Source organism: Trachinotus anak, unplaced genomic scaffold (genome assembly GCF_046630095.1).
Source record: "Trachinotus anak isolate AG129_WGS33_773 ecotype Australia unplaced genomic scaffold, CSIRO_AGI_Tana_v1 ptg000004l, whole genome shotgun sequence".
NCBI classification, from domain to species: domain Eukaryota; kingdom Metazoa; phylum Chordata; class Actinopteri; order Carangiformes; family Carangidae; genus Trachinotus; species Trachinotus anak.
In genome coordinates this window covers 714,851-741,546 of record NW_027273855.1, presented here as the reverse complement: position 1 = coordinate 741,546, position 26,696 = coordinate 714,851, and the positions used below count along the sequence as shown (strand labels likewise).

Sequence of the window (26,696 nt, the reverse complement as noted above, 5' to 3'; positions counted from 1 at the left end):
TCAGTGCTTTAAATCTTCATAACCTTGCTTTTAACTTACCTGTCTATCTCTTAAGCATCTGAGGTGATCTGCAGCAGAGCAAAGTTTCCACTGTACAATAAGTAAAAACATTTTGTGAGCAGCATTCACTTCCTGTGTTGTTTCTGATGAAAACTGTCAGAAAAGGAGTTTGAAAATCAGCATAAATGAAACTGTGAAGCTTGAAAGCTTCTGACCGATGCCCTGTGTGTGGGGCTTGAGGAAAGATGTGAATGAATAAATAAACGATGTACAATTAAAGAGAGGAAGTTTCCAGGGTTTGCTTGAACTTTTTAGGACTCATGTGAAAGCAATACAGGATGTAGACTTCTGAATAATACAGGAATAAAAAAGAACAGTATACAGTAATCTCTCTCTCTCTCTCTCTCTCTCTCTTGCGCTCTCCCTCTCTCTCTCTGAGCAGTGGCCTAGATTCCTCTCAGCCCGGTCTCTGCCGGTGCCGTAGCCGTAGGCCTGTCGATGCGATCAGAATTAGAAATTCTAATGGACGTGTCACCACTTTGAACTGCAGGCTTGAAGAGCTTTGAGTCTGGCGCTCCCTTGGATATGCCAGGCGAAGTCTGCACATTGATCCCTCTGAATTTGTTTGACTTTGACAGTCTCTTTCATTTTACTCCCCTCCCCCCTCCTCTCCCCCACCAACACCCCCCCCCCCCCCCCCCCCCCCATTCATTTTCTCGTGTGCTGGCTTGTTCTCTTTCTTCTTCTCTTCTTTCCTCAGCACTCGTTTTTACGCTGTTTAACACAGGAGCAGTCAAAGATGTGAAGACACACACACACACGCACACCGTTCATGTACATTACAAATGATGTGCAGACTTCAGCAGTCTTACTGAAGTGCAGCTCTCACTCAGTCATTCAGGGACGGTTTTCAATTGACTGTCTTTGACTCCAAACTTCTTAATGGGCACATAGTTGGGATTTCACTTCTTAATGACCCCAGGATAGCATTTTCAGATTAAAATAAATAGTGTTGGTGTGTTCTGTGCTGGATCTTCATCAGATATGTGGTGATGATAACATGGGGCTGTATTTCTCCTGACAGAGAGCCCTCCACAGGGGGGGTCAGAGCGCAGCAGATCTGAGGCGTGCAGGGACTCAGGGATTTGCTCAAGGACATTTCAGCAGAGTCCTAGCTTTTTCAACACCCGAGCTACAACCAAAGACTGAAGACTGAGAGGTTCGCTTGATACAAACTCTTCTGAACAACCACATCTCAAGGCACAGGTGTTTATAGGCGGGAAAGTGCTGTCCTCGCAGGGAGTGGTGGGACACGATGATGTGTGCAGATGGGAATAATGGCGCACACACAGGACAATACTTCCTCTAAAGCATGGAGGTAAACAAAAAGGGACAAAAAAAAGTTAAGTTTAAGTTTGAAGAGTTTCACTACAAAGCAGACTAAAATAAATGAAGTCAAAAAAATACTTTCTCACCTCAGAACGAGTTTTTAAATGATCTGTGTCAGGGTGATGCTTCCTCACATGTGGACTAAGGACTAAACTGAGCCCATACAGAGTGAATCAGGTGATTCCTAACTTGTCCCTGATTGGAGATTCAGAAGTGTTAAAACTGACCCATATTACGACCATCCCCGGTCTCCAGCTCCAAAGATGTGAGGCCACAACAGAAAAGATGTTATCAACCACCAGAGTATAATGACCTGTATGAAATGTCTCGTTACTTTTATCATCCATCTTAAATGTTTTGCAGATGATCTCCTCTTCCATGTCTTGCCCAAGCTGGCTGGAGGTCGAGCTCTAACACCATGAGCTGCTGATGGAGAACACACATGTAAGTTCAGATTGTCTGGTCAAATCATGTTTCATGATGCCGTGTCTGTTCTGCATATCTTCCAGAGTGAAGACCTATGAAACGTGTCCCTTTCAGCTTCTCTTTCTGGGGGGGTTGAAGTTGTACTCTTGTGATCATACAGCAGGAAACCTCCGCTCTCAGCTCTGTTCCAGGACTTAGCCTCTGTGCGTATGTCTTACTGCTCTTTGGCCTCTCTCCTGTTAATACACATGTCCTACAGAGGCCCCTTGCTCTTTTCCTCAACTGCCAACAGACTGACTGACAGCCGCGGTGGAACAACAACAAGTAGGCGCTGTTTGGTGTTGGAGCCCCTCGTGAAAAGCTGTGACAGTCTAAAGGGGATCCAGCTGACACCAGGGGCACCCCACGGGGATGACCCTGGGAACCCCTCGACCCCCTGCCTTTTATATTGATGTCTGCAGATGTGCCTGCCTGCATGATAATGGCCTCCACTGGAGGAGCCCCTTACAGTGCCCATCTATAAATCACGCAGGGGACACAGAGCGAACGGGACCTTTTATGTGTGTGTGTATGTATTTTCAAGACTGTGTGTTAGGGCCTGTTTGTGTGTCTTTATATGCTTTATGTGTGTGCATACACTGCTTGAGGAGCTCCATGTTGCATTATTGATGGCCCTCAGGGAAGGTTGAAAGTGTGAATAGTGGCTGCGAGGTGGAGGAGGAAGAGGAGGAGGAGGAGGAGGAGGAGGAGTGGGGGCAGTGGTGGCTGGAGACAGATACACTTGCTAGGCCCACTATGCATTGACGTCCACACCCAGGGACAGCTATAGGTTTCTATAGAATCTAATGCTAATAGGTGAGGTCCCTGGAGGACGCCGGGGCAGAGGGCTAAGGAGGAAGGAGCAGAGCCTGGGATGTGATGTGACATCTGCTTGGCAGGTTGTGAATGAACTGGTAGTGATAGAATAAGGTTAGACTGAGGGAGACAATGCTATATGTTGTTCTTTCTGTAATATGATCAAACATCAACCTCCGGCACTGAAACATGAAGCATCAACAGTGAAGAGCCGAGAGCTGCAGTTCCTCTATGACCACTAGAGTCTGGCTCCAGCAGTGAGTCAGTCCCCACAGACTCCCATGTTCAAATGTCCAACTTTACAGCAGAAAGAAACATGTTTACAGCCTGGTACAGAAACTGTTCTGGTCTCTAGAGATCATTTCATCATCATCATCATTTTTTCAAATGTACGGCTGAATTTTATAGAACTCACCTGTTTACATTTTTGTAATCGAGGGCGTGGCCACTTTGAGTGACAGGTGGGTGAGTGTATGCTTGACACAAACCGGCCTGCACCGAAGTCTCAGCCCCACTTCGTTGCCCATTTTTGGATGGTGATGATGGAGCAGCTCACTCTGAGCCTCAGAAACCTGTGGGTGACATCACAGAGGCTCCGCCCATCTTTATCTACAGTCTATGAATACGATCCACTCTACTCACAGCTACAGAGCAACTACAGACAAATTACTGGAAAAACCTGGAGAAATGAAAAAGAAATATAAATACAGATTCTTCCGTACATGCACGAGGGGTTTGGTGAGGATGAAAACGATGTGAATCATGTGTTAAGGCCGTCACAGTCATATGGCTGAGCTCAGACACACTGTTCCTGCATCCAGAGCCAATGAAAAGACACGTGTGCACACAAACAGATGAAAATTCATTGTGGGCAGTTGCGAAGCCTCATGACTTGTGACAAGAGTCAAAAGGAGAAAGACAGAAGTAAAAGATAAGGAAAAGTCTTCCATATAATTCATACAAAATCACATTATTATTATTATTATTACTATTATTATTAATGATAAGAAATGACAATGTTAGCCTGATGCATGCTGGGATAGGCCTCATCCGCACATGGATAAATGAATGGATGACTGAACCCTTTTTTTTTAGCAGACACAGTTTCATTCACTCCCTGCTGAGGATTTGTGCTATCAGGGGTACGGGTGCTGTGCATTGTGGGTATGCATATGCATGTGCTGTATGCCCATATGTGATGCACAGAGTTGAATGACTGGGTGTGTGCCTGCCAGCAGTATGTTAATGCAGCGTATATTCCTCTGTGTGTACAGATGTGTGCGTGCTTACACTGGGTTGTTATGGCCACATGTGTACATGGACGGTGTCAGGTGGGCAGCTCTGCGCGCCTGATTCGTTGGAACCTGCACAAGCCTGACAAGGGTGTAAATTGCCCAGATTAGGCTTCCGGCAGCCGTGGCATCTGTTGGCGCTTCATGGTAATGACTGCTGTCAGCAAGGAGACCCCCCCTGCCCTGGTTATTGATCTTCCCTCCCATTTCTCCCGTCCCCATTGTTTCACAGCCTCCTCCACCTCCTCCTCCTCCTCCAGGCCGATCATCACTGCTTATTATGAGTCCTAATGTCTGCTGCACCTGTGCTCCTCCTCTGCTGCTCGTGACTAGGTTGTTGAGGGTTTGCAGGTTTATGAACTCTGGACTCTTCTCAATCATACTCCACAAAGTAAGACAACTGAGATGGAGTGAGCAGAGGCTGTAGGTTTGACTGATGTGTTTGTCAGACTGGTCACAGCTTCTCATTAAATCCTGGATATTTGCCAGCGTCGCTTTGCTCCTGTGTGACACAGATATGAAGACATTTGTCTAAATAATCACTTTTCATTCGGTATGAAAGGAACAAGACATGAAAGTGTCAGTGAGATACTGACCCATGGGAGTCATCCTCTCCCCCAACTGTAGCTGCATTCATCTCATGGTGTAACAGGATCTTATTGAATATTGAATATTATTCTGTTCTTTGTCAAAACAAAGACAGAAGCTTTAGGTCTATTCAGACTAATCCACTAGTGGCCCCTGGGGCCTCTAACCCCCCGATTACTGACCCTCTCTACACTGTGCATATTGTGTGACTAAACACACATTGATATAGGAGTTATAGGAGATATAGGAGTATCATACACATATTTTGACCTTCAGCCTCTTTGCTTCATTCAATTTGAAATCAAACATAAAAGTCTCAGCTTTAACTGGAGCAGGTTTATGTGAGTATAGAAATAACTCTCTCTTGAATCCACCTCTTCACCATGAAAAGCTCTTTGGTTTCTTCTGCTGAATGTTTTAGATCAGTGTCCTGCTGAATGATGAAATTTCATCCAGTGAGTTTTGTCTGGCTCGGAGCCACAGACCTCTCCTGTAGATGTCTGTGTTCATCCTGCTGCTTCTGTCAGCAGTGGAATCATCAGTAAATGTCAGCGTGTCACTTCCACTGGAGCCGTACCTGCCCACTATGTTTGACAGGTGAGGTGGAGGCTGCTCCCTCCTCCTCCACACTGTCCTCCTCCCATCATTGTCATAGAGGTTGATTTGCTTTCCATCAGTCCAAACAACTGAACTGCAGCCTTTCTGATTGTGAGGTTTAACAGGGGTTTGCCTCTTGTGGTGAATCCTCTCCTGAAATCTCCTTCCAGACCTTGGTTGTCATGGTTACAATAATAAACATGCAGACTATAGCCATGGGCGGCACATCGACCTTCATGACTTGGTTAGGTTTAGGAAAAGATGGTGATTTGGGTTAAAATAAGTTCTTCCTCAACATTTGATGATCTTTGTTGTCATGGTTACAATAATAACAACGGTCATGGATAATAGAAATAACATAAACTGCTCCTGTCACATGGGAATCGAACACCGCTCTCCTGGGTCATATTCATCCATCCACCCCAACCTCCTCCTGACGTGGACTTTGTCGCTCTATAAACTACGTCACCGCACTTTTCCCTTTGCTCCTGTCATCATCACTACGACCACTAGATGTCGCCTAGCAACAAAACTAACTATGGGTCATAATGACCTGCTGACAGACGACCTGTGGGCTCGTTTTTTACATGTCCGCCTACATCCTGGAGAGCGTTCTTGACTTGCTGTGTATTTTCCTGCAGTTTTAGAAAATAACAAACTGTTGCACAAACACATTGTCCCAGTTCCCCACTTGTCACAATTTATCACAAATTTTCCTCCATGAGTCACAATCAGCACATTTCTGTGGGTTCAGGGTCTGACACTGAAGGTGACTTATTACTGTAAAACATTTAGTCACAATACACAGAAACATTCAAAATCTTAAATTTGCGGTTCACAGTTTGATGACCTTCTGCACAGCTCTTCAAACTCCATGTTACCAAGTCCTGTAAAGAGAGGTCTGGGTCCCCGGCATCGATATTGATTTTCAGCAGCAGCAAAGTACAGCAGCCTTGATCTGAAAAAAAAAAATCAATTCATTTCACTTTGAAGTCTAAAGAATTCATTCATAGTGAAGTGAATGTGGTAGAAAACCAAAATCAAAAAAAAAAAAGGTGCAGTTGTCCAGGTTTCCTCTCAGCTCCATCATGTTCACAAATCCTCTGGAAACTGTCTATAAAATGTTTCATCACGACGCAGAGCGACACGACGCAGACTGTGATGCTCACTGACAGCTACACAACCTATCATGATGTGATCACTTCATACCACAACATGACATGACATGACACAACATGACCCATTTTGTCAGGCAGATAACTGGCGTGCATGCTAATAGCACACAGTGTATGCATGAGCTGGGACCTGCGCGGTCTCCTGGACGCCTGCTGCCCACATCTGATGTCGTATGCTAATCCGCTAACCTTGAGGGCGCCCTGACTGGAGACCAGTGAGAGCGAGGAAGGAAGAGCTGCCTTCTCTGCACGAAAAGCTTTGACCCGATCCACTGAGTTTCCAGCTTGCACTCAAGTGCTGTTAATGAGTGTGTGGAGTTGTATAAAAACCACAGTCGGTATAGAAACAGGGTTTTTTCAGCATGAGGCATGAGGGGAGAAAGTGAATGGTCTTGATTAGACATTGAAATCTGTTTGTATGTGGCAGGTGGCGCATCACAGACGGTGGAGGGAGGTGACATCTTGGAGGTCATCCAGGACTGAAGCACAACTGCAGACAGAGGAAGAGAAGAAGACAACAGGTGACGGACAAAAGAGAAGCTGCTCGGCACACAATGCAACCTGGTAACCTCTGCACACAACAAGCAGTGGTTCACTTGTTTCTGTGAAAGAGTCTGAGTTTCTGAATAGAAAACCACATTCGCTCTCATGATATCTGAATACTTTTCCCTTGGAAAATATTAATTGCACCATTCATAACAGCCTGAAGGACTCTAAGATGAACAAAAAGCGAAAGAAAACCAGAGGAAACATTAAAATTTCATACAGTCGACTGAGGTTTGATACTTTTAGGAAAACCAACTGTGGAGTTGTTGTAACTTGAAATGACTTTGGTTGTTTTCTTGTATCGTTAAAGGATAAATGCAACGTGTTACAACTCAAACCCTGAGTGAGAAAGATCCTCTACTCCTGATTGTTGTTTGACAGAATAATCCTGACTCAACATCGACTCACAAGCTTTTTGTAAATCTTTCAAAATCTTTATCAGGAATCTGAGTTTGAGTAGTTACTGTGAAGATAAGAGATGAAACTTTGGTCACATGATCAGGTCAGGTGGTCGTGCACGGGGGAGATAGTAACCTCTGTCTCTGAACTCTCTGGTATCAGACGTGAATCCTCCTCGACCGTCCTGTGACTGTCCTCTGACCCCTGGTCTGTGGTTCAGGTGTGGTGTTCACAGACAGCAGATATTCTCTGTTTCCAGTGGTCGTCCAGTCTCTTCTACAGGCTCCTGGTTCTAATACTGTTGTTGGCGTTGGGGTTATTTGTGCTGACACCCCCCACTGCACCACTGGATTGGTCTAAAAGACAAACCATTGCGGGCTGATTCTTTGTGCTACGGCAGCGACCTTTGTCCCTGCACTGACGCAGTCTTTGCTATAGATGCCGACTGATGCGGGTCAAAGAAAGAACATCACAGTTTACAGTTTACCTTCCTGCTTCAGTTCTGACCTTCTACACTTTCTTTTGTATCATTGACTTTGAACATCATACATCACTTCTCCAACGTCCCTCCCCCCAATACTCACTGAACCACCAACTACCAACTTGCTTATACACATACCTACATACCTGTATATTGGACAAGAAAAAACAAGTGGTACAGTCTCCAAATTTAAGAAGTTTAAGAAAATACGCAAAGAATCTCATATTTTATGAAAAATGTGACTTTTTTTTGTTTGCTTGTGTGTGGAAGCCTTTCTATGAATTTGTTTTTCCAGGAAGATTTTTTTTTTTTCATCTTGAAAAACAAATTATTTTGGAGGGTGGGGATCCTTTGCCTTATGGGGGTTGTTTAAACAGATGGAAAAAGAAGCTTAGAAAATGAAAAAACTTTATTTTGCCTCCCAGAGGTTGTTTCACAGATGAAAAAAAATTTATGAATTTCTTTTTTCTAAGTTTTTTGTTCTTATTTTTTTCATCTGTGAAAACCCGTGAGAGGCAAGTGAAATAAAAATCTGTTTATCTTTTTTAATCTGTTAAAAAAAAAAAAAAAAGGTCAGGCGGGTCATTTTTTTCTTTCACTTGCCTGTCAGGGTTGTTTGTTCAGGTGAACAAGAGCAATGATCCTGGCAATAAAAAAAGAAGAAAAAAAAACTCTTACATCTCAGCTTATTTTCACAGATGAACAAAACTAAACCTTAGAAATTTTTTCTACGGTTTTCTAAGGTTATCTTGAAAAAACGTTCACTTCCCTTTTAGGGCATGCGTACCTTTCAATCAATATTCAAGAAGAAAGTTAATTGATCCAAAGATTCAAAGATGAAAACACAAACACATTTCCAATATCAGGCAATAAGACATTTCATTTGTAATATGCAAAGGTTAACCAACAGACCACGATTACACATTTCTGAAATTGTAAATTGAAATCGACACTTTCTGTGTTCTACATCTTAAACAACTGTCTGTGAAATTATGATTGAATTAATCAAATTTGATCAAGTTTCATACACATTAAATACAAATATATATATAAAAATTATATGTGAAACCTATTAGAAATCTGAAGTTCATATATTGACATATCTGTCTAGCCCATACAAATATCTATGTTGATCATATATTGTAGACATATGTTACATAAATATATATCCATCCAAAATCCTGTTAATATATGTTGATAATATGTATATTAGGGTCCAAAAGTCTGAGACCAATAAAGATGTTTAAAATTAATAAGAAGTTAATAAGGAAAACATATATAAGCATATAGAAATTTTATATGCATGTTTTAATAAACATATGTAAAATCTATACATAAAATATATGTATTTTCATATAAATATATACATATAAATATAATGTATAAATATACAAATATAATATGTATATTCATATAATATATACATAATATATATATGTAAATCCTTCTATCTGTGTAAACCTGTTGCGAGGACATCAAAGCAGTGGTGCAGTGAAGCCATAGAGGATCTGCGGGCATGTTTGGACTGCACTGACTGGGAGGTGTTCAGGACTGCTTCCAACAGTCTGGATGAGTTCACAGAGGCTGTGACGTCATACATCAGCTTCTGTGAGGACTGCTGTATCCCATCACGCACCAGGGTGAGTTATAACAATGACAAACCCTGGTTCACAGCTAAGCTCAGTCAGCTCAGGAGGCAAAAGGAGGAAGCTTTCAGTAGTGGGGACAGGGACAGGTTTAAAGAGTCCAAGTACAGGTTTAGCAAAGCGGTGAGAGAAGCTAAACGACTGTACTCTGAGAAACTTCAGCTCCAGTTCTCAGCCAATGACTCTGCTTCTGTCTGGAAAGGGCTCAGACAGATCACTAACTACAAACCTAAACCCCCCCACTCCATTAATGACTTCCGTCTGGCCAACGATCTGAATGAGTTCTACTGCCGCTTTGAAAGACAGTGGGACAAGCCTGACACTAACCTCCACATCAGAGCCACATCAGAACCCCCCTCCTCCCCTACCAAAGGAACGTCTCTCTCTATCCTGGAGAGAGATGTCAACAGGCTTTTTAAGAAGCAGAACCCCCGCAAAGCAGCCGGTCCTGACTCTGTCTCTCCATCATCCCTGAAGCACTGTGCTGATCAGTTGTCTCCAGTGTTCACAGACATCTTCAACACCTCACTGGAGACCTGCCACGTGCCAGCCTGCTTCAAATCCTCCACCATCATCCCTGTCCCCAAAAAACCAAGGCCCACAGGACTAAATGACTATAGACCCATTGCCCTGACCTCTGTGGTCATGAAATCATTTGAGCGTCTTGTCCTGTCCCACCTCAAATCCATCACTGACCCACTCCTGGACCCCCTGCAGTTCGCCTACAGAGCCAACAGGTCTGTAGACGACGCCGTCAACATGGCTCTCCACTTCATCCTCCAGCACCTGGACTCCTCAGGGACCTATGCCAGGATCCTGTTTGTGGACTTCAGCTCTGCCTTCAACACCATCATCCCGGCTCTGCTGCAGGACAAGCTCTCCCAGCTGAGCGTGCCTGACTCCACCTGCAGGTGGATCACCGACTTCCTGTCTGACAGGAGGCAGCACGTGAAGCTAGGAAAGCACGTGTCTGACTCCCAGACCATCAGCACTGGATCCCCACAAGGCTGCGTTCTTTCTCCTCTGCTCTTCTCCCTGTACACCAACACCTGCACCTCCAGCCATCAGTCTGTCAAGCTCCTGAAGTTTGCAGACGACACCACTCTCATTGGACTCATCTCTGATGGCGATGAGTCTGCCTACAGGTGGGAGACTGAGCGTCTGGTGACCTGGTGCAGGCAGAACAACCTAGAGCTAAACGCTCTGAAGACAGTGGAAATGATAGTGGACTTCAGGAAGAGCCCAGCCCCACCCACCCCCATCACCCTGTGTGACTCCCCCGTGGCTACCGTGGAGCATTTTCGCTTCTTGGGAACCACCATCACACAGGATCTCAAATGGGAGCTAAACATCAGCTCCCTCATCAAAAAAGCTCAGCAGAGGATGTATTTCCTGAGGCAATTGAAGAAGTTCAACCTGCCAAGGACTATGATGGTGAACTTCTACACCTCCATCATTGAGTCCATCCTCACCTCCTCCATCACCATCTGGTACGCTGCTGCCACGGAGAGGGACAATAACAGACTGCAGCGTATCATCCACTCTGCTGAGAAGGTGATTGGCTGCAATCTTCCGTCCCTCCAGGACCTGTACGCCTCAAGGGCTCTGAGGCGTGCAGGGAAGATTGTAGCTGACTCCTCCCACCCTGGACACAAACTCTTTGAGACACTCCCCTCTGGCAGGAGGCTGCGGTCCTTCAGGACCAAAACCTCTCGCCACAAAAATAGCTTCTTCCCATCTGCTATTAGCCTCATCAACAAGGCTAGAGAGCCCCACTGTTGCTGATCAATTGCACCAATCACCAGAAAAAATTCCTTGTATGTGAAAACATACTTGGCAATAAAACTGATTCTGATTCTGATTCTGATTCTGATATGAATTAAATATATATTGCTAACATACAGTATATTGTCACATCTTACACCACATCAAAATTCATCATATAGATATTTTTAACATATGCTCACATACAAATTTTACTATGGGTATTTCACATATGTTATAAACTTATGTCTTCATATATGTATGTGATAATAATTTATCCCCTTATAGTTAACATATCTGGCAACATCACTCTTTATATAGGGACATACATGTCATATATTACCTTTCTGTCTCCTTCTGTACTCCTGGACACACACAGGTTTCCTCTGAAGTTAGAGATTATGACCAACATGCTGGATGTGCTGAGTTAGAGCTTCCCTTCCACACAGTGATCTAGATCACTGGGCTGCACTTGGCTTGTTTACAACGTGTCTGAGCATCAGACTGCTGCTGCTCCAAATCTCAACAATTCTGCTGGTGAAAACGATTTTATCAAAAATAAACCTGAACGATGCTGTAAGCAGCACTTGGAGGTGCACTTTGGATGCACTGCTTATGAGTTTCTCTGAGCCAAGGAGCAGGGTCCTGCAGATATCAGCTGGCATCCAAATGCCTGATGTCTCTCCAGACGTGGTCTGCCAGCCTGCTGAAGAAAGCCAAGGACATCAGAGAAACCGCTATCCAGACACCCTCGTAGGTGACGCTGCTCCGCGCCAGCTTTGGATTTACACAGCAAAATGACACGACTGTCTGAATTGGATACCTGACACAATCCCTTCAGTCCGTTCATTATGAATTAAAGAAAATCAGTGGATTGGTGCATTGCTCCGAGCCCACACTCAAACTGATTCAATGCTTCTAAATCCATGAGAGGTGGGGAACAAATGTATATGTCAGGACAGAAAGGACTCAGGTTTGATAGTCTGCCAGCCTGTGTGCTCCTACGCTCCAGTCATGTTTGTTGGTGACTAAAAGGCAGTGACACCATCCTTTTGAAAAATATCACTCATGCCAGTATGTCTGTAATGCCATCTTCTTTTAGCTGTTCAGACATGGCTGCTGTATAGCTGCCTGACTTTAATCCTGCTTTTGGCCCCATTCTGTTGTGAGCACTTCTCACAGAGCAGGATGTACTCAGGCTAAAATGCTATTGTCTATGTCTCTGTTGTCAAGTTTGCCAGAGGGATTTCAACAGAACCTAGACAGAAATCTTGGCTTTATGCATCCATGTGATTTAGTCAGGGTTGGACTGATGTACCACTTTCCCAGTAACAAATCCACTTCAGCCTTATTTCAAACACTGAAGGGGAATGTTATAGCCCTTATTCACACCTGTCTGTTATTTATGTCTTTGACTGTTGTACAGTAGTACAAGTTGTACATCTGTTCAATAAGTGGAAGGACATCAGTGAAGGTTCATAGTAAGAGCTCGTTAGACATGTTAGATGTGTTCGGAGAGGAGGTGCTCGCTGAAGAGATGAGTTTTCAACAGATTTTGTTGCTAGGCGACATCTAGTGGTTGTAGTAATGATGACAGGAGCAAAGGGAAAAGTGCGGTGACGTAGTTTATAGAGCGACAAAGTCCACGTCAGGAGGAGGTTGGGGTGGATGGATGAATATGCCACAGGAGAGCGGTGTTCGATTCCCATGTGACAGGAGCAGTTTATGTTATTTCTATTGTCCATGACTGTTCGTTGTTGTTATTGTAATCAGAGGGTTGAAAAAATGACCTTTGTGGTTGTTCAGGTTGGAGAACTGGTTGTTTATTCAATAAGTGGAGATCAAGTACAGAAGTGAACTGAAAGTCACAGTTAGTCCTAGTTAGTCCTGTTCGAGGTGTTAGGAGAGAAGGAGCTCTCAGAGGAGGTGAAGATAGAGAGCGACACTCCTGCTCATGTAGCATCTGGTTCTGACCCAACACAGTCGTCCTGGTATCCAGGTGTTTCTGCTGCAGTAACAACTGGTGATGAGTTTGTGCCAAAAATGATCAAAGTGCAAAGTCATTGAGTTATTCTGGAGTCATTCATGGTTTTGCACCAAAGTGAAATCAGGGAGCACAGAGAAAAGGAGGATGAATCATGAATCATTAAAACACAAAGTATTTCATAAGTACAGAACATAAAAGTCTCATGAAATGTGTCATCACACCTTGAAAATATCTAATTGCATTAGAGTATCTTCCAGAAGCTGCCAGCATAAAACCAGTCCTGGTTGGTTTCCAACCACAAGTTTTAGTGCCTGAGTCCCGCCCTGACAACAACACATCTGTAGCAAAAACAGTCACTTTATGAACTTGGTGGGAAATCTCAGCTCGTCTTGTCTGCCTTTAAAAACCTGTATTACTCAAACTTCTGTTCTCATAATGGCAGAGGCAATCTCCCACTCTCTGTCTGTCTCTCCACAAAGTCTCGTGTCCTCCACATTTCCATCTCCCTCTCTCCCACCCATACTTCCATTACTCCTCTCCCACTACAAGCACACTCACTCTGTCTCTCTCTCTGCCTTCACTTAGTGGCTTTCAGGTTGTCATCCAGCCTTTGATGGAGAGGGCCTGTGAAAGCTCCAGAGGACCTGCTGCTCTCCCCCACCACGTTAGCGTTAGCGGTGGTTAAATCAGGCCTGGTGGCGGAGGCTGACTCGATGCTCCTGGAGGGCGAGTGGGAGTCTGGAAGCTGATCAGACAGCCCAGCGCTCGGGGGCGGAGGAGCTGCCACCTCCAGCTACCTGAACGCTGAGGGGAGATAGTGGTGCATATGGCAGCAAGCCCTTTAGTCACACTCACACTGACTCATAAACAGGCGGCTGGATTCAATCACCCCTGTTCTTTGCGTTAATGCAGCTCATTCTGTATTTTCTTTACATCATCCTGTCCTGTTCTTCTAAAACCTTTATTTTGTAGTCAAGTTAAGCTGATGTAAATTTATTGAAGGCAGTGAAATATATTTTTTAACTTTGTCCTCCTGTGTTAATTGTAAATTTTTTTTGGTTTATACATCACAAGCCCTCTTTTTCACTCTCTGTAAAATGTTAAAATATTTTTTATTATTTATCATGCACTTGAGGAAATAAACATACATGTTATACAATCAAATATAATTTGGTATCAACAAATCCACTCTAACCATTCAGACTACAATAATGTCTCAGTCAAACTCTTGGACAAACTCTTATAATAATAATAATAATAATAATAATAATAGAAATTTATATGTATCGCACTTGTCATACAGGAAATGCAGCTCAAAGTGCTTCACAATAAAGAAATTGCATGCATTGTGTGCTTCACATGAAAATAGCCATAAGAACAGAAATGAAATGCTATAATTAATGTAGCATAAGATATTACATTAATAAAAACCCACTTTATAATAAGAAACATCTGGATGAAAAATGCATAAGATGGAAAATAAACTCATGTAGTAATATATTAATTAGAATAATACAACAAAAATACATTTAAGAAATACTATGCATAAAATCAAGTGTCAAAAACTTTCTTTTAAGACACTTAGTGAGCAGGCTTCTCTATATAGGTTCCTATAAGTAGTGTGTTCTATAGCTTTTGGCCTTAATTGAGCTGTTGCTGTGAAGCTTCAATAAACCAGCAGAAGATGATCACAGTGTTCTTGCAGGTGAAGAGTTAGCCAGGAAATTAACAATGTAGCTTGGTCCCAGCCCATTAAAGGCTTTGTATATAAGGAGGAAAACCTTGAAGACCCCTTCCAATGAAAATCAAGTTTTTCACCTAGGTGACGTCCATATGATGTTTTAATATAATAAAGACACATGATGAGTGAAACAATCAGTCGACACCATGACTGAGTGTTTCCACCTTGAACCAATGACAGTCTCATAAAAATAGATTCAGACAGTCAGGGATTCATACGTCATAGAGCCTGAGGAACCAATCCTGTCACCTCGTGGGGATGGGGTGGGGCTAGTATATATATATATATATATATATATATATATATATATATATATATATATATCAAGATATTTTTTTATGAAATGATCTTCGCATCTTTTTTTCCTCTCATTTAGATGATCAGTGTGATCAGCCAATGATAAGAACTTTATTGTCACTGTCGGACCACTTCATGTACTTGTTTGCTATCTCAGTCTGATTCAGCGCTAAAAGATCATCTAAAAACTGGAGAATAAAATTGGAGAGCTAGTTAACAAAGGGAGGAATTAAGAGGAAAGAGAGTCAAGATTGAATCGACTCATGTCTGTCAAACAAAAAAGAAAAATGGAGCTTCCCCTGCTTTTAGTTCAGTCCTGAATGTTTGTTCTCATTAAAATAAAAAGTGATCAGGGGAGGTAATATTTGGCTCTTCGGGGTCGGGCCGCAGACACTTTTGAGATTTACATTTGGAAGAGGTTGGAAACCGCTGCTCTCGTGTGTTGCTGTAGAACAGTTGACAACATGAATGATGGCGAATGGCACATATTGTAAAAAAGACAGCTTTGCAAAGCTACATGTCTGTACAGTTTGTCTTGTTAGCTAAGTCACTTTAAATCCTCTTTTTTTGTCATCCCCCCCTCTGTCTGTCTCTCTCTCCTCCCTCTCTCTCTCCCTGAGGGGCTTATTTCAGGGAAGCCAGAGAATTTTACAGGGCCAATTGCCGTGAGAGCCTGCAGCTGGCTGCTACCACAATCAAAAAATGCCTAGAGTGCCACCGGCTCTGTTAGTCTTTCCTTAACTTCACTTAAAAGGCTGCTTGGTCTCTGTGACACACTTATAGGATTTCACTCAGGGATCCCATGAGTTTTGGGGGGAAGATGTGACTCTATCAGGATTCGCAGACATCTCAATTAGATGAGGAGGGAAGGGCCTCGCAGCACAGGGATACCACAGCTCTGTGTGTAGTTAGGAGCCAGTGGGCTGGTTTGTGAACAGGAAGTGGAGGAGGACATTCAGACAGCAGAAAACTATTTTAGGAACAAATACTAAAGTACTGGGAACCAGGAAAGTACATTAAAAGAGCTGAGGAAGCTTCAAACCATTAATGTTTGAACCTGAGGGTTCAACAGTCTGAAAAACAAGATTTTTCACTTTCTCTTTAGACTGAGATAAGAAGATAGATATCAACCTCATGTCTGTGTGTTATGTGGGATTTCTCGTCTAATGCTAAAAGATAAAAGAAAAAGCAGAGAAGCTGTTTTTTTTTTTTTTTTTTACATAAGCTGAAATATTTGTTTACAACAATAATGTTGTGGTACGTACTGAAACAAGGCTCGGAGCAAAGCCACATTTAGAGCAGCAACATGATGAGCTGACCAAGATGAAGGGCTCTATTTGAACAGTCCTGATGTCAGTCTGATGACCATCAGGGGGCGACTCCACTGGTTGTAAACAGTCTGATTGTATTGAAGTCTATGGGAAAATGTCTCTACTTCTCACTTGATTTATTACCTCAGGAAACGTTTTCCTGATGAGTTGATGTCTCAGTCTCTAGTTTCAAGTCTTCTTCAACACATCATGATGTTCATTTTTTAAATTATGCTCCATTTAGAGGAAAATAGACCATAAAGGGGATGCATTAGGGTGGGGCTACTGTGTGATTGACAGACTGTACCTGACAATCAGGATAGAGGACAGTGCAGGTCAGCTCCACCCATCACCTCACTCCTCCTCAGCTCCACCTTCTCCTCCAAATATGGTTTCTTCTGGTTTCAAAAAACCAAGATGGCGACGGACAAATTACAAACTGGAGGCTTCAAAACAGCAGCGACGTCACAAACCAGTGGGTGACATCACGGTGGGCTGACACTGGGCTCTGCCAGGCACATGGTTCAAAAGGGTTGTATTTAGTCTCTTAATTAATCTGTGTTTTGGTGTAACATGCAATGAACCAATCAGAGTGCCAGCTCCCCTTCCCCTTTAAAAGCCAGGCCTCTTACACCTTGGTATATTGTTATTATAATGGCACAGTGTTTCATGCAATGAGGTTCGTGTTCCTTGTGATTCACAGATTCACAGTAAATATTTCTTATTGCAGTTTCTTGCAGCTTTCCTGTTCTCTGCACTGCCACTTTGCTGCTGTAACACTGTGAATTTCCCCACTGTGGGACTAATAAAGGCGATCTTATCTTATCTTAAAAAAGAGGCTGAGCTGTATTCTGATGGAGACCACGGTGGGAATGTGACTGACTGCTGCCTGAGCCTGATTGAGACAGAGTACAGCTGCGATTCGGACTTGGGATGACGGAGCTTTGGTCATTGCTGTGGTGGCTGTGATTGTGGCTGTAGTTGGGCTTTGGTTGTTATCATTCTGGCTGTGACACATTGGTCTATAATGGGTGTAACTACATGCAGTGTTATACAGCCACAGTTTGTGCTGGCTGGGTTAAAGCTTCTGTGTTCCTGAGCTCCTGTGGTGTATTGGTAACACAGCTGTTGTATCTGGTAGAAGCTGAAATGTTGTGTGGCTTTACAAAGCTTTCTTGGCTAATGTTAATAGGACCAGTAAAGAGATGTCATGGTGCATCTACTGTAGACATAACCATAGCAACACAGACTGAACCACAGCAGCAGTAACCTCAGCCACAGCTTCAATCAGCGCAGCCAAGCAGAGCAACTGCAGCTTTACTCACAGCCACAGGCAACAGAGTTCGGCCTTTTATCTGAGAGTCATATCTGCAGAGGATTTCTCTAAACTGGCAGAACAGGACTGGACTGAGGAAACCATCCCAGTGTAGTTTTACATCTCTTTTCTCAGGCTTCTCTCTGGAGCTGGGTTTGTTTTCTGAGTGATCTAATAAAAATATAGCAGATTTCAGGAAAAATCAGAGAAACCAAATCCTGCAAAGTTGGATGGTGGGTCCAGGTGGGCGGGGCTTGGGGTGGCTGAGGGCAGTGACAGCTTTGCTGTAACATCACAAAGTTCCAGAAGTCCTGACGGCTGGTTTTATGGCTCAGTTTCTGAATACAGGCTGTGTGCATTTCTCTGTGGACAAGGGTGACCAGGCGTCCGGCTTGACTTTTTGAGTCAAACAGGAGGACAAATACGCGTCCGGCTTGACGCCAGACGCCGGACAGGGCATTGAAAATCCGGACTGTCTGGCCTAAAGCCGGACGCCTGGTCACCCTACTGTGGACTGAGGCTTTGATACTTTCACAGTATTACTATAGAACCTAGACCTTTATAATCACAAACACATGGACATCTACCTTTAGACTGGATGGAGCTTTAAGGTGACACAGAAATAAAAAATGAACTGAACTAAACAGCACACTGTAAAATCGATCCACTACAAGTCAAGGTACTGAAACTGTTACTCAAACAAATGAAATACGAGTATAATCAGGAAAATGTATGTTTCAATTTCCAACAATAAAAGTGCTCATGCAGACATCTGTGACAGCAACAGAATTTTAATAAAAATTTTATTTTATAATAATTATTTTATTGATGATTCAGTTGATTGTTTTGTTTGTAAAACTTGGTCCAACAAATAGCTGAAATATTATATTAAGTGCATCTGTCTCTACCTGTATTTCTACCTGTCTCTCTATCTGTCTCTCTACCTGCCTCTCACCTGTCTCTGCTTCTCTCTACCTGTCTCTCACCCGTCGTGCAGAGTCACAAAGACTTCCTGTGTCGTCCTTTCTCAACCATGATCACTGAGTCTGTGATTGTTCAGGATTTGTCTGCGCTGTGCATCTGACAGTAAAGACTTTACATTCTGATAGACAGTGTTTGTTAACGTGGTCATTTGGTTTCCTCTGATTCATGTTTAGACAGCAGTGCTGGTCTGAGGTCCAAAAGTTCTGGGTATTGTTTGATCAGTAAGTCTCAGGTTGTGGTAAAATCTGCCCCCTCGTCATTCAGTTCATTCATTCTCTCTTCCTCAGTTCAAGTAAATTCAATTCAATTCAAATCAAAAAGCTTTGCTGGCATGAACAGAAACATGTTGTTGCCAAAGCAGTTTACACAATATTTTTTTTTACAATGCAATCATCATAAATATGTGTCATATACTGATTTTATAAAATACAATAAAATATAATATTATTCAATACAATAGAACACAATTTTATTCATTTATTTACATGCAATCATTTATCATATAGATGTGAAGTGTAGTGGATGTTATGAGTCCCTCAGCCTCAGGCTCTCTCTCACACACACACACACACACACACACACACACACACACTGTGTCAGTGCTGTAGTAGTAATACTTTGTGAAAAGTATTTTAGTTCAGGGACAGATTTTCTTCACACCATCAGGGGCAGGAGTGTGTTAGAATAAAAACGTGTTTCTCGGCCTGTAGCTGCTGTATTTTAACTTGTGTGTCACTGAGTTCTAAAAGGAACACGACACAACAGTGAGTTCTACATGACATTGTGATGTCAGTGAGTCACAGGAGCCTCAGGTGTAGAAGCAGATGTTTGGTGGATTGTGGTCACTTCAGTCTTGACACTAAGAGAGAGAAACACACATTTGAGACAAGAGTCATTTGTCAGAGACAAAACACACTTTGTGAATTTAAGAAGACTGAAGCTTCATTCTCAGCCTCAGACAAACTAAACTGAGAATGTCATCGTGGATGAGCTCAGATGCCTTTGGTGCATCAGGTAAGACAGACTAAACACACAGTGATGCTGAATTTACACCAATTTGTTTCCAAAAATCTGGTCCTTAAATGTAACACAAGACAGAGCAGCTCTGTCACATTCTGCAGGACAGGAAGTAACAAACAGAAACCTGAACCACACCTGGATCTGTTCTCTAAAAAAGTAAATACATTATATATTTTTTTAATCTTCACATGGTCATAAAATGACAACCACAAAAACACAAGGACAGGACTCATGGTTCAGCCATGTGTTTGCTCATGTTGTGTTGACTGAATGACCCACACACACTGAATACACTGACTTCATGTATTTGTCTCCATGTTCACCATCTGTCTCCACAGTCACACTGACACCACCCAAGGTTCAGGCAGGTCAGACTCTGTTCAGCAGCTCCTCTGGTTACTCCGTCCTGGAGCTCATTGGTGAAGGCTGCTTTGGTAAAGTGGCCAAGTGCCTGAATCTGGCAACAAAAGAGACAGTGGCTGTTAAGATCCTTAAGCAGGACAGTGATTTTATCCGGGACACAGAGAAAGAGGTAGATCTTTGGACTCTCTGTGATGATACTCCTGCGCTCAGGTTTCTTCTGCTCCATCACTCAAACTGTTGGTGTTTAACTGTAAGATCTATATTTGTCGTTTCTCCCTCTTTCTCTCCAGGTGTCCATATTAAACGTCATCAGTGTCCTGAATCCAGACCACACTAATGTGGTGAAGTTCTTTGAGCGGTTTGAACACATGGGACAGACCTGTCTAGCATTTGAGATGCTTGACAAGAATCTCTATGACCTGCTGCAAGAACGAGACTGGAAGCCTCTGTCTCTGAATGAGATCCGACCAATCGCAAAGCAGGTAAGTAGCTGAAATCAGTTTATGATGGGACCAATCATCTTTTATTCTAAATATCTAATACTCATCAGTGGAGGAAACCCTAACCCTGAACCAAGCCCCAGACAGCAGCACCTTTGAAAACCAATTCCAAACATGTGTTTTCTTCTTTTGTCCTGTAGCTCTTGGTGGCCTTGGACGCCCTGAAGGGTCTCGGTATCCTGCATACTGATATCAAACCAGACAACGTTATGTTTGTTAACAACCAGGACCAACCGCTCAGGGTCAAATTAATAGACTTTGGTGAAGCCATTCCAGCTTCGAAAATCCAGCCTGGGTTGGAGCTTCAGCCGACTGGGTATAGGTGGGTACATCCTGCACAGTTCTGTTAAAGATCTGTTAATCTGTTAAAGTCACATTATTCTCTCAGTCTTGAAAGCTGTCCAACACCTTTCTCACCTTTGACTCATGACCTTCCTCCTCAGGGCTCCTGAAGTTGCCCTCGGCTTTCCCTTCACCGAGGCTATAGATGTGTGGGGAGTCGGCTGCGTCCTGGCCTTCCTCTACATCGCTCAAAACCTCTTTCCTGTTGACTGTGACTATCAGATGGTAGGTCAGCTACCTCAGACAAATGTCCAGAACCAAGTAGAAACTTTATGCAGAATGTCAGCTGATGTGATTCTTTATATTCTGTCTGCAGATGAAGTGCATGGTTGAGCTTCTGGGTCAGCCGGAGGACCACCTGCTCCGTGCAGGGCTGTATACCCAGTACTTCTTCATTGAGGAGGAGGCTGCTGATGGTCCAACGTGGAGGGTGATGGTAGTGTAGCCTTGTTCTTCTTTCTCCAACCTGGTTTATCAATTTTTATTTGAGCTCTTTTGAAACTTTTCTCACATATATGTTGTTCCTTCAGACACCAGAAGAATATACAGTTGCAAACAACATGAAACCAGAAGAGTGGAACAGCTTCACTGAGCTGCCCAGCTCTCTGGATGACCTGGTTAATGTAGGTATTCTCCGCTGTGTTGAAGGAGTAGAGACTGAATCACTACCAGTTATGTATCTGTCTCTGGGAGGTAGGAGCTGGTTTAGCCGAGCTGAATCTGTGTCCAAATCCAGATCTACGCAGAAGGGGAGGCTGCTGAATTTAAGGACCGGAGGGCTTTTGTGGACAACTTGAAAGGGTTGCTACATCTTGATGGGGATCAGAGAATCACTCCCTGTCAAGCTCTACAGTACTCCTTCATCACAATGTCCCACCTGACGGAGCACCTTGACAGCAGAGTCTAGTAAGTGACCACATGTCTCTTCACACTGGTAGTAGATGGTTTTATCAACTGATTGACTCATCCACTAATTGATTGTCATACTTCATCCAGTCTGACCACCTCCCTAATTATGATGGAGGGCTCAGCAGACAGGGTACACACCTCTGCAGCCAAGAGTCATTTCAGAGGACGACCCTCTGGCTCCAAAGATGATGCTGCAGCCACCAGGTCATTTTATAGAACCAAAGCCACCTCCTATTATAAAGACCCGGCTTCCTGGTTTACTGATGGAGTTCGAGGCACTTGCTCCTATGATAAAGACCCGGCTTCCTGGTTTACTGATGGTGTTCCAGTAACTTCCTCCTATTATAAACACCCAGCTTCCTGGTTTACTGATGGAGTTTCAGTCACTTCCTCCAATGATGAAGATCCAACTTCCTGGTCCTCCAATGGAGAAAAACCCACAGACTCCACTGCTGCAGCCTCTTCCTCCTCTGGTCACATACAAAAATTGCTGGAGAGGATTCACAGGTTCTTCAGTCGAGTCTCAGCTGCCTTTTGCTGCTGGCGTTCAGCTGTGGAGGATTGATTTCTTATCCAAAATTTCTGATATTTGTGTCTACTGTGCAAATCTTGTCACTTTTTGTCACAAATACAGTTGATTGATTGATTGCACCGCAGACTACCTTCATTACTTAAATACATCCTTTTCTGAATATTGCACTTCTCTGTGTCTGATTTGTAGCCGATGGTCAAAAAACAAATAAAAGAACTGTTGCTGCTTTGCATGTGCAGAAAATTAAACATCTGCGTGATTTGTTCAGTAAACAGATTCTTTTGTCAATGACACAAACAATTAGTCATATTCAGAATGTGTAAATGTAAAAGTATATATCAGCATCTGTCTTAGATTCAAAATAAAATTTAAAACATAAGCTATTAAAAGGTTTAATGCTGAATTCTCTCAAACATTTTACCAGTGATGTTACTAACACACATTTCAGACACCATCATAGCTTCTTTCCGTCATCTTCAGCTCGAGGAACAAACAGTTTCAGTGATCCTGGGTGTTCTTGAGTGACACTGATTAAACTAAACATTGAACCTCAGACAATGACAGAAAGCAATTTTGTTAATGTTTTATATTAATCATAGTGATTGATTACATAACAAAAGTTCTCTAATCTCTCTATCTCTAATCACCTCTAATAATCTAAATCTATACCCAGCGGCACAGTTTATGAACAGGCAAGGCAGGCAATTGCTTGAGGACCCAGGCTGTTAGGGGGCCCCTGAGGGCTGACAAACTTTGCTCATAGCAGTGTCTCAAAATGCAGCTCCCTCCCCTTTAAACAACCAATGAATGATTTGCAATGACATCATCAAGCAGTGTTGCCAACTATTTTCAGTAAAGTTGCAGATACACACCAGATCATTATTATTTTAATCTAAATTAAACCAAACTCACTGTAACAACCAATATAATTAGCTTTTTTTTGAAGCAGGCCCTCAATGTGCATCTAAATTTAACACTAGCACTTTTCAAAGTGCAGGAAAGTGAGCCTCCCCTCAGAGAACATAACCTGCTTTAATGAAAAAAAGGTAGCTACAGGTTTTTAAAAGTCACGAAATTGCTGGTTAGTTATAGTCATTTATTTAGGTTTTTATTGTTCTTTATAATTAATATTTTAAAAATTACAAGGTTTCCATTGTTCTTTATATTTTAAAAAATCTACCAATGAGAACATTTGTAATTAGGAAAAATGTTTAGATTTCATACATTTGTCATTGTTGTCCGATTATTTATTACATAATGGTGATGAACGCTGGTTGGAGGGGGCCCTGGCAACTTTTTAGACCCCAGAATTGATGTTATTATAATTTATATTTTTTTAAGTCTATCTAAGTCATGACTGTAACAACTTCGCCTCTACACTACAATTTCCTTACAAAGCAGCAGCAGAGGGATAATAACCCAAACTGGGAACTTTGCGCTAAATGGAATAACTTCAGAGATTTTCTACTATTTTTATTTTTTTAAATTAAGCCACTGTCCATAAAACTGAACAGTGCACAGACACCGTGGCCTCTGCCACAGACTGCACCAGTTTTGAAAAAAATTATTTCATTTTTAAATAATTTGAAAGATGCAACATAATCACATAAACTTGCAAGTTGTCTGTTTAAACTTTGGTCTTCATTCCATTTTTGTAGCGATTTGAATCCAATTTTCACATTTTAAAAATAATGTTCATTGTCATTTTTTTAACTTTAAACCAAATTTTCACCAGCACCTTCTCATTGCAAACCAAAAAAAGTCCAACAAATTCCTGGATTATTTATGATAATTTTTCAGAAAATAAAAGCTGAAAATAACAAACTCTATCCATATATGTACTTATTTTTAATGAGGGACTGACAGAATGACATTAACTTTGCAGCCTGTATCTCAACATCACATCAGTGAAGCAGTGACTGTAGAGGAGGAGTCTCAGCAGAGGCAGCAGGCTGTTTGATCCATGTCATTAATGTCTCTTAAATGCTACTGTACATATCTGCTGGCAGGTTAAATTCTGTTTTAACCTCAGCGCTCATAGCCCTCCTCCTCAGCCTCATCTCCCTCCACCTGCTCCACCTCACGCCTCAGACAATTACTGCTCTCAGGATCGCAGCCTGCTCAATATTTCACAGAGCTCCATTAAAGGCACGAGAGGCTCCTTCTCTGTCTCTCTCTCTGTGCCTCAAGTTCAAAAAGGCTCGGCTGCCCGCTGCTCAGAATGTCAATTAATATATATATATATATATATATATATATATATATATATATATATGTGTGGAGAGAGAATATACATGACTTTGTATGTGTGTGTGTGTGTGTGTGTGTGTGTGTGAGGTTGTAAGTGTTTGTACAGATTATCACCAAGGAAGGAAATAAATAAATAAAGATAGAAACAAAATCTTTATTCACTTGGCTGGAAGCTACAAACTATATGATACACACATTCAGAGTTTCCTCTCCTCATTAGTGCTTCACATGTGCACCCGCACAATGACACACACACACACACACACACAATAAGTACAGTACAAAAAAATTAAATTAAATTAACATGCTCAGCCTTTTGAACTTGCAGGAGAGCAAAAGATGGAGCCTCTTGTCTTTTAATGCCTCCCTGTTTGGTGAGGTAACTAGAAGATAATGAACTAAACAAAACTTCAAGTTATTTCTAATTAACTGTCTTGTGATTAAATTGTGCTTTATATCCAGGTCCTGCTCTCATTGCTAATTTGAGCAAGTGTCTGATAAAAGAAAAAAAGAGTTTCAGGAACCAGTCTGGTGTCTGTGGGTAGCTCTGATCTATCTCTGATGCCACTTCCTGCTGCTGCTGATGTCTCCTTTGTCTGAAGGGCTGTGTCGTTTCTGGAAATGTCATGAATAGCAGAGAAGAAGTGAAGTAAATATCTACAGCATCTCACATCTCGTTTCCATCGACCCTCACAGATTTGAGTGGACCAGTTTTCTGCCTCCGAAGAAGAGGCCCTTGTCTTGTTTATCTCCACCCTCACTCCCTGAGCCATCTCTCGCTCCACTTCTTTTTCTTTTATCTGCTTCTGACATCACCCTGTTTGCAGCTCACCCCATATGTCTGAGCCACTCGTGCCTCATGAACAGCTTGGGAGTGAGAAGAGGCTTCAGTCAGTGAGAGTTCAAAAGCAGCCCACTCTCTCTCTCAAGAGGAAATCCACTGGAGGGATAATCCTTGGCTTGCCATGCCGGCTGAAAGAGACCAAGAGAGAGGAGAAGACTGACAGAAGAGAGAGGAGAGAGGGAGTGTTTAGCCGTCCACCAGACAGGAAGAGAATAAACAACAAGGCAGTTCACAGGCAGGCAAAGTCAATAAAAAGAGGACGAATGGACTGAGGTGAATGCAACATTGTTCTAGGTGTCACAGACAAAAGGCCGAGCAGGAAAGTAGAGCATCAGTTACCTCTTTGTTGAATATGAGGTACAGATACGATGCTCTGTTTAATTGGAAAATGTGGTCGTTCGGAATTGCATTGACTTTCTGATGGATCTGCAGTTTTTCAAATGTCAGGCATCGTTTCACACGACTGTAACATAAATCACCAAAACGTAGGACCTCCTAAACTTTACCCCAAACACTACAAATGTTATTTCTGTGTTTTATCTGAAGTGTTGATCTCCATCAGAAGATATATTTGTGGTTTTAAGAACCAAAAACCATCTCAGTGTAGTTTTACATCCCCTCTCTCAGGCTTCTCTCTGGAGCTCTAGTGACAACAGGTCAGTCAGCCAATCAGAAGAGAGGATCTGAGCCTCTCTTCTGATTGGCTGAATGTTCTCAGGTAAACACTCAGAGAAACCAAATCCTGCAAGGTTGGATGGTGGCTGGCCAGGTGGGTGGGGCTTGGGGCGTGGCTTAGGGCGGAAAACCTATGGACATGGAGGAACTTTTTGAGGAGAGGCCTCTTTTCATTGGCCTCACAGTCCACTGCCAGCTCCACGCTGCCTCTGCCTCTTTGTGAAGAGGGACAGTGGGGATCAAAGTCTGACACCATTTTCTTTTTCAAGTGGTGTCACTTTTGGGCCCCACTGTACATTACGACGACCTCCTCCACCGTCGCCATGTTTGTTGTGGACTTTTGACTCTGAGCCGCCCTCTAGTGGACGTAATGCTGAACGTCCAGGCCGAGGTAAATGAAACATCATAAGTACAGGGGGCACCCCTCCCCCGCCATTTCCTGTCTCCAGCAATATATTTTGTCATCGGT

The 26,696-nt window shown here is 42.7% G+C and overlaps 1 protein-coding gene across 3 annotated transcripts; it reads left to right on the top strand.

Moving 5' to 3' along the window:
• Nucleotides 1-963: 963 nt before the first annotated feature.
• Nucleotides 964-22,699, top strand: LOC139619979 (homeodomain-interacting protein kinase 1-like). 3 transcript variants are annotated; one of them, XM_071475070.1, is made up of 10 exons: nucleotides 964-1,219; nucleotides 1,753-1,833; nucleotides 6,750-6,886; nucleotides 20,466-20,657; nucleotides 20,816-20,997; nucleotides 21,119-21,242; nucleotides 21,334-21,453; nucleotides 21,548-21,640; nucleotides 21,754-21,923; nucleotides 22,014-22,699. In XM_071475070.1, the coding sequence occupies exons 4-10, from the start codon at nucleotides 20,544-20,546 to the stop codon at nucleotides 22,489-22,491; spliced, it is 1,281 nt and encodes a 426-aa protein (XP_071331171.1). In that variant the 5' UTR covers nucleotides 964-1,219; nucleotides 1,753-1,833; nucleotides 6,750-6,886; nucleotides 20,466-20,543; the 3' UTR covers nucleotides 22,492-22,699. The 3 variants fall into 3 exon arrangements, with proteins under 3 accessions (XP_071331171.1, XP_071331170.1, XP_071331169.1); XM_071475069.1 differs by lacking the exons at nucleotides 964-1,219; nucleotides 1,753-1,833; nucleotides 6,750-6,886 and adding exons at nucleotides 19,511-19,806; nucleotides 19,914-19,968; nucleotides 20,151-20,344; XM_071475068.1 differs by lacking the exons at nucleotides 964-1,219; nucleotides 1,753-1,833; nucleotides 6,750-6,886 and adding exons at nucleotides 19,512-19,806; nucleotides 20,151-20,344.
• Nucleotides 22,700-26,696: the final 3,997 nt, after the last annotated feature.